Here is a 7,238-nt window from a genome sequence, read left to right on the forward strand (position 1 = left end):
GCATAATTACAAAAAAAATATGCAGCCTTTAATGTCACACAGAAAAAACCTCCAACCCTTGCAGCAAAGAATTTAATTTACAACGTTTTAACTGCTTGGTATGTTAATGCAATTAGCTAAGAAACACAGAATGGAGATGGTAATGGTAAGATGGCAATATTGAAGTCTATTTGAATAAAAATTTAGGTTTTTCATTAATGAAGCAACTGTTGGAAACCAAGTTTACCATTTCTGTGATTGTCAAACAAATTATGGTCATTCTCCTGGTCTATTAAAAACTGGGCTATGCTTAATCTGGATTCCAGTATCCAGTACTAGTGAACAACATTGATGATGCTCCTTGTTACAAATTTCAGAAAACAATAGGAATTCTGAGGGCTGTGTCTAATCCCTGTACCCATTGCCAGTAACCTAGCAAGCGAGCCAGTTCTCCAGTTACAATATTCATATTTTCAGAGCTTTGCTAGTATTTTTTCACATGTTGTTTATTACCTTAATTCTAGCTTTTTCTTCTGATACCCACTCTTCTGTAGCAGCTTCTTATATTGTACCCTGAGGTCTGTGGCCTTTACCCCTACTGAGATTACAGGAAAAATAAACAAGGGGTCAGAAAAAGATGTTAAGAATGGGAAAAACAACAAAAAAAGAGGTGTTAGTAAACCCAAGGGGAAAAAAAAACCAGAATACTTGGTATTTTACTGGGTAGATTAGGATTGTCTTGGATATCGGGAAAAGGGTGGTCAGTCACTGGGACAGGCTCCCCAGGGCAGTGGTCACGGCAGTAAGCCTGTCAGAGTTCAAGGAGCGTCTGGATGATGCTCTTGGTCATATGGTTTAGTTTTAGGTAATCCTGCGAGGAGCAGAGAGTGACTCGATGATCCTTATGGGTCCATTCCAACTTGAGATGTTCTATGATTCTATGTTTGACAGAGAAAGAATGCTCCAACTAGGGGTAGCAGTACAGAGAATTGAATTACAGAACCCTTCTAAATCCCTTCGAACTTTATTCTGTGTTTCAGTTAGATCTGCACACCAGTCACAGGAGATCAATGACAAATGCTGAACAGCACACCTCATTAATGTAAATATCTGAAACATTGGACACTGTCTGCAGGTGATCTGTTCAGCTGCTGGATCTGTTTGTTTTAACTAAACCCATTTCCTGGTGTTCTGAAGCAAGTTCTCTCCTCTCTCCTTAAATCATAGAATCATAGAATCATTAAGGTTGGAAAAGACCTCTAAGATCATCAAGTCCAACCGTTAACCCAACACCACCATGCCCATTAAACCATGTCCCTAAGCGCCTCATCTACACGTCTTTTAAATGCTTCCAGGGATGGTGACTCAACCACTTCCCTGGGCAGCCTGTTCCAAGGCCTGACCACTCTTTCAGTAAAGATGTTTTTCCTAATGTCCAGTCACCCTCAATACTTCCTCAAAATAAATTCTAACTGCTCCTAATTTGTTTGCTTTCTGTTTAGGCATACTGCATGCGGTGGGTGCTATATAAAATCAAATTAAGTTATATACATTATCACCCATGTGATTCCCATAATAAATTGTTCCCCCTTTGTTTCACGCATTCAGGTTATGTAGCCCCATGGAATTATTCAGACTTTCATCCAGCAGTGAAGTTTCAGTACTTTATTTTGAAAGTCTCTTAATAGGTAGTTTAAAACAAGTGAACAAATTAAATGTAAAGTGTTGTTTATTAAATAACTCAAAAGGTAAAGCAAATTCTTCAATTAAGAACAACAACATCATGGTTCCAAAGGATTTTTACAGCAGAAAACAAATTGCGGCAAATGAGCATTTCAGTCTAGCAGCCAAATTGTCCTCAGTTTTATGGAGTTAATTTCGGTCCTCAAATTGTGACTTGTTTTTTAAAAGATACGCTGCTAGAAATTCAATGGGATTTGGCGGTCTGTAAAGAAAAAAGTAAATCAAAAGCAATTATTTTTTGTTATATGAAATTCGATAGCTGAAGAACTAATCTCCTTCCCTTAAAAGCAACATAATTCCTCCCAAACACTTACAAGCATTGATTTAGGGATGACCAACTATTTAGAGTTACCCTGTAAATTTCCAGTTTATGTCTGATGAGAAAGTTTTTAATAAGGAGTCTTAGTCACCCTTGGTTCAATGTTACTAAATTGCTAGAAGAGTTACATACCTAGAAATAGGGTATAGTCTGTAAGCATAAATACTGTATGTACATCATTGGCATCAATGAATTTGCCTATTTATTTAACTCATGCTATATAAAGAAAAAGTTAATCTGTCAGTGCTTTCTTGCTTCATTTTCTTCAAATGGTTATTGTGTAGCTTTGTGCATTAGAGCCGTTTTCATGGTTTCTGGGAACTGAAACGAACACAACAAAACGTCAACAAAAACTTCAAGTTTGAGAAGTGCTGTAACTTGCACATAGTCAATAATAAACACTTTTGATCACTGGCCTTAGCCCATAGGTTTTTTTTAAAAAGCTCCTCCAGCTGCAGTGCGTGAATCCTGCTAATCTGGATTCTGTCTGCAGAATAAATTACAAACTTACTTATTCCACACTGGGTCAGACCAAAGGTCTGGCGGTGAGCAAATATGCCTATAAAGAGCATAAAAAAATGGAAGTAGTCCACAAAGATACTTCTCTGGACCTTCCTTTTGGCTTCCAAGCATGTACCAGCTTTCTGAGCTAGCACCTTTAATAGTCCTGGGTGGATTCCTCTACAACTTTGTCCAGTTGCTCCTTGAGCCCAAATAAAATGTTAACGTCCTCAACCTGAGGCACAAAATTATATAACTTAATTATGTGACCTGTGAAGGATCACATCCTTGTGTTCATTACAAATTTGCTACCTGATTGGCTTAATTTGATTACTATATCAAAGAGATAATAAACAATCCATCCCAATTCATCATCTCTATGCTATTCGTGATATAACAGATTCCTAATATATTCTCTCACAGAAGTCTCTTTTCTAGGTATCATCTATTCAGTCACCCCGTATACAGATAGCGTTCCGTACTTCTGACCACCTTGTCACACTTTTTACTTTTTCACATTTTACCAGAATACAGGGGAATTGGAATTACACACAATATTAAAAATACAAGAACATTATAAATTTAAATAGTGACATTATGCTTGTTTTTACCCCTTCAATTTCTAAGTCCTACCATTCAGAATCTATTTTTGATTGAGCAATGCACTGACCTATACGTTTAACAGTTTAAAGATATTTTTTCACAAGGGTAATTGTCAACTCAGAATCTATAATTTTGTCACTAGCATTGGGGTATTTATTACCCTCCTAGGTGCATCATTTTCTGTTTACTTGTATTCAATCTTTCACTTTTTGTCATAGTTTCAATTTTTCATAGCAGTCTTCCATAGTTTCACATCGAGTTTATGAAGCTCCTGTGCAATTATTTACAACTGATCAAATTAAAAAAAAAAAACCCCAAACAAAAAAAAACACCAAGCAGAAAACAAAGCACAAAAAACCCCAACCTATTCTGTAAAACTCAGTATCATTAACAAATTTTGTCAGCCATGTCTTCAAATCGTTATAAATGATCCTTTCCAGGATTCTAGTGTTGAGCTCATTTCACCATGAAAATTCACCATTTACTTCTACTCTGTCTCATATCTTCCAATCCTCGTCTATGTAAAGGCTTCTTCTTTAATCCCACAGCAACTAACTCTCTTTAAAATCTTTTAGTGAATGACTGTGCCAGAAACCTTTTGGAAATTTAAACAGACTGTATCATCTGGATTCCTGTTTATGTGTGCTCACTGACTCCTTCAGTGAACTCCAAAAGACCTGACAAAAGTGGTGTTGACTCTTCCCAAATATGTCATTTATCCATATCCTCACTATCCTAATTTCTACTGAATTCCAGGCACAGTCATCAGATGTACTGGGCTGTTCCTGAACATCTCTATCTTCCTTAGAAAAAGAAATTAGCATTGATTAGTTACTTTCCAGTGCAATTTTAAGCAGAAGATTACACAGCAGAGCTGGTAGTTCTGCTTTTTCACCCCTGAGGTTTTAATATGCTCAACTAAATAGCCAATTTGACCGTGGCAGTTTGATACTGTTAGGTTTTTTCCCTATACGTTCCCCAACCTCTTCTATGAACGTTCCAATTTCACTCCTGTGATTAGTCCCCATAAAGAACAGCTCCTTCCATAGTAAAGAAAGATTAAAAAATAAAAAAAATTTGTCTGTAACACAAGTATCCAGACTGTAAGTGTGGGGTGTCCACTTCAGGCTGTGTTTTACATTCGGTCTGCAGCAGAACTCCCATAGATGTCAACTGAAGATCAGCATGCTGCTCAGGTGTACACATGGGGTGTACCTTCCTAGATGCGCTTTTGCCTAATTAGCTGTCTGTACAATGCAGTTCAAATTCACAACTTCTTTTGAGTTTAAGACACTGTTGATGGTTGTTCTGGCTGTAGGTACCATGATGCGATTATGGTCATCCATACCAGCTTTTGATAATGTTGTTTCGGCAAAACTGAGAAATGGTTACATGCCATATAACTCGCCAATAGTTCAGATACACCAAAAGGCTAGAAATTCATTTGGATAAGATGAACAACTGCTTGCTATTATTGAAGAATATCCTTCTACATTGACTGATAAGAGATTTGGGGCACCTTGACAGCATAATCTTTACTCAAAGGATAAACTATCAGTTTGCTTCTTACTGTGTTGACAGTGCAGGGTCAGCCTCATCCTTTACATAAAGTGTTTTAATCTCCGACAAAGATGCATGTCAGGCCCGATTTATCTGTCTGTCTGTCTTTTAAATGGCAGGCAGAACTCTTTATAATTACACACTACAAAATCTTGTTCAAAAATCTTGTTCAAAACTAGAACAACTTCTTGCCTTGCTTCTATAAGGTGAATTATGCGATAAAATTAATAAGAAAATACATTTTTCCCTCCAAACCCTTTGCAATGGCATACCTCATTGAAAGATCACAAATTCAGTAACTAACTCTTATCACTTAAGTGAGGAACACTTGCATGGTCAATCATAGTAACTCATAGGTTCACAAACGTGTTATAATGACTTTCTTACAACTAGCAAAACCATGTCTGGTGTGTGAGGTCTGAAAAGGTGACATACCACCCAAGCTTCAGACCTACTTTTTTTCCTAAAAACAGAAGGAACATTGAAGCATCTTACCTTTCTTTTGCAAGAACAGCAAGTCCCTGTAGCAAGATAGGTACAACTGTCTGATCCAAGTAGGCACGCGTGGGTAACGACTGAAGATCCACCTTCTGCTTTGATGTTTTCTCTGCATTTATTTTCTCATTTTCTACTATCCTCTGAAGTAGAAGAAAAAAGTGAATGAACATTGGTAATAGCAGCCACATCTGCTTTGAAGTGTGACTGCAAAGCACCCATCTCTCTGCAATTCATTAGCAATAACTTCTTTACATCTTTTAAGAAAATTTAAATGCATATTTTTCCTTGCACAAAAACCTAATCCAGAGGAGCCTTCTGTTAAGTTCTCATGTTTTGGGGAAACAATGTTAGGAAGTCGTAAGTTTTCTAAAACAGAAGACACCCAATCTCTATCATTTTTATTTCTGCTTTTGCATTCACAGATTTAAATTCTACACCACTGAGACAGGAATGACTACTAACAAGAGCGGTCTCAATGAAATGGTTCCTGCATGCAGGCACTTCTAACACAAAATGCTAAAAGCACAAGAAATTCAGGTGAAGCCTGACAAAGGGTACTCTGTTAAAGTCAAGCACTTTGAGACCATACTTTATTAAAGTATAGATGGACACTTTAAAGAAAACATATGCAAAATGCTTCCAGGTGCCTTTTGGTCAAAAAGTGCTGAATCATCTTACACCATTAACTGTAGTTAAAAAAGGATACCCTACCACTGCCAGTAAACCAAACATATTCAATGCAACATACACACATCTACTGATATAGGACCAACGTATCCAACGTGTTATGGTTCTGTAGTGGAAGTTGAGGCATACAGACAAGCAATTACCAGGGAGATGAGTCACAAAGGACATTTAAGAAAAGCTGCTGCGAAAGTTTAGCATACAGTAGGAGCTTATAATGGAGGGAGACTGAAGGCATTTCTTTAATAAGGAATAGTAAATAAATGTCATAGAGTTATTATTCTAACCCACACTGTTACCAACAGCGGAGAGAATGGATTGTGTCTACTCTTTCTCAGCCTAAGTGATTAAAGACAGCTTGGATTATTCCGATCCCATATTTCTATTGACAAGAATATGAAAAGAATCCCTCCCTTTGATACTTCCATAGAAAAGCCATCAACTCCTCCTGTTCCCCTCCCTGTAATAAAAGTCTGTCTGGCTTTTTGTGGCATGATATATTATATAGATATACATAACAGACAGCAATAGAATAGATAATGATCATAGGATACTTCCAAAAAACCCCACCTCATTAAAAGGTTCATTATTTACTTCAGTACCATTTAGTATAGCGGAAGCGACACAACAGAAAATATTAACAGCCAGTTATGCAAGGGACTAGTTATCTGTTGGCTCAGTTTCCACCTAACTTTCTTGGGAACATGATGTTTGCTGAAGTAAGACTCAAGACTCAACATTCTTCCCCTTGATGAGGAATGTGACCTCCACTGTACTTCACAGCAACAAAATCTTTGTTACCTCTACGTTTTCAGTGAGACCGTATTCAGAATGGGGATTTTCTGGAACCTGTAAAATAGCACATGGTCAGCAAAGTGAAAATGCTCCTTCTATGCATGTAGCATTATGCACATAAAACACTTCTTGCAATACCTGCGGCTGTCCCTCCATAATCTGTTCTGCCTCCATGACTTGGAAAGCGGAATTTGCTGGGCGTACAGTAATCTTGGAAAGCAACAGAAAAACTGGTCAGCAGGCTGAGACGAAGACCAGCGTCAGCTGACTCATATTGCATCACTTGGTTACTAAGGCACGATTACTAGCGAGCAAACGGAGTTGCTCTGTGCTCCCCCGCCAAACTTGTACGCGTTTTTCCCGCACACAGAACTGAGACGTGTCTTAAGGCTCGCGTTACGTCCGCTGAAGAAAACGGCATCGGGATTAGAAAATAGGGCGTTCGTCATTTAAAACAAGAGTCCCCAGCGACGGCCAGCTCCCCGGCCCGGCCGGGAGCGCCCGCGGGAAGGCGGAGACACCCCTCTTCCCTCCCTCCCTCCCTGCCCCGCACGCC

The 7,238-nt window shown here is 38.4% G+C and overlaps 1 protein-coding gene across 1 annotated transcript; it reads right to left on the bottom strand.

Annotated features, from left to right (window-relative positions):
* Positions 1–1,628: 1,628 nt before the first annotated feature.
* DPY30 (dpy-30 homolog (C. elegans)) lies at positions 1,629–6,886 on the bottom strand. The gene is made up of 4 exons (XM_009586174.1): positions 6,821–6,886; positions 6,689–6,736; positions 5,201–5,343; positions 1,629–1,924 (listed from the first exon to the last, which is right to left on the bottom strand). The coding sequence occupies exons 1-4, from the start codon at positions 6,854–6,856 to the stop codon at positions 1,852–1,854; spliced, it is 300 nt and encodes a 99-aa protein (XP_009584469.1). The 5' UTR covers positions 6,857–6,886; the 3' UTR covers positions 1,629–1,851.
* Positions 6,887–7,238: the final 352 nt, after the last annotated feature.

The sequence above is a fragment of the Fulmarus glacialis genome, unplaced genomic scaffold (assembly GCF_000690835.1).
Source record: "Fulmarus glacialis isolate BGI_N327 unplaced genomic scaffold, ASM69083v1 scaffold36659, whole genome shotgun sequence".
NCBI classification, from domain to species: domain Eukaryota; kingdom Metazoa; phylum Chordata; class Aves; order Procellariiformes; family Procellariidae; genus Fulmarus; species Fulmarus glacialis.

Coding starts and splice junctions, on each gene's coding strand:
- DPY30 (XM_009586174.1), bottom strand. CDS start 6,856: ATGGAGGCAGAACAGATTATGGAGGGACAGCCGCAG. Junction 5,344..6,688: donor GTCTCACTGAAAACGTAGAG/GTAACAAAGATT, acceptor CTTCTACTTCAG/AGGATAGTAGAAAATGAGAA. Junction 1,925..5,200: donor GCTGTTCTTGCAAAAGAAAG/GTAAGATGCTTC, acceptor TTTTCTTTACAG/ACCGCCAAATCCCATTGAAT.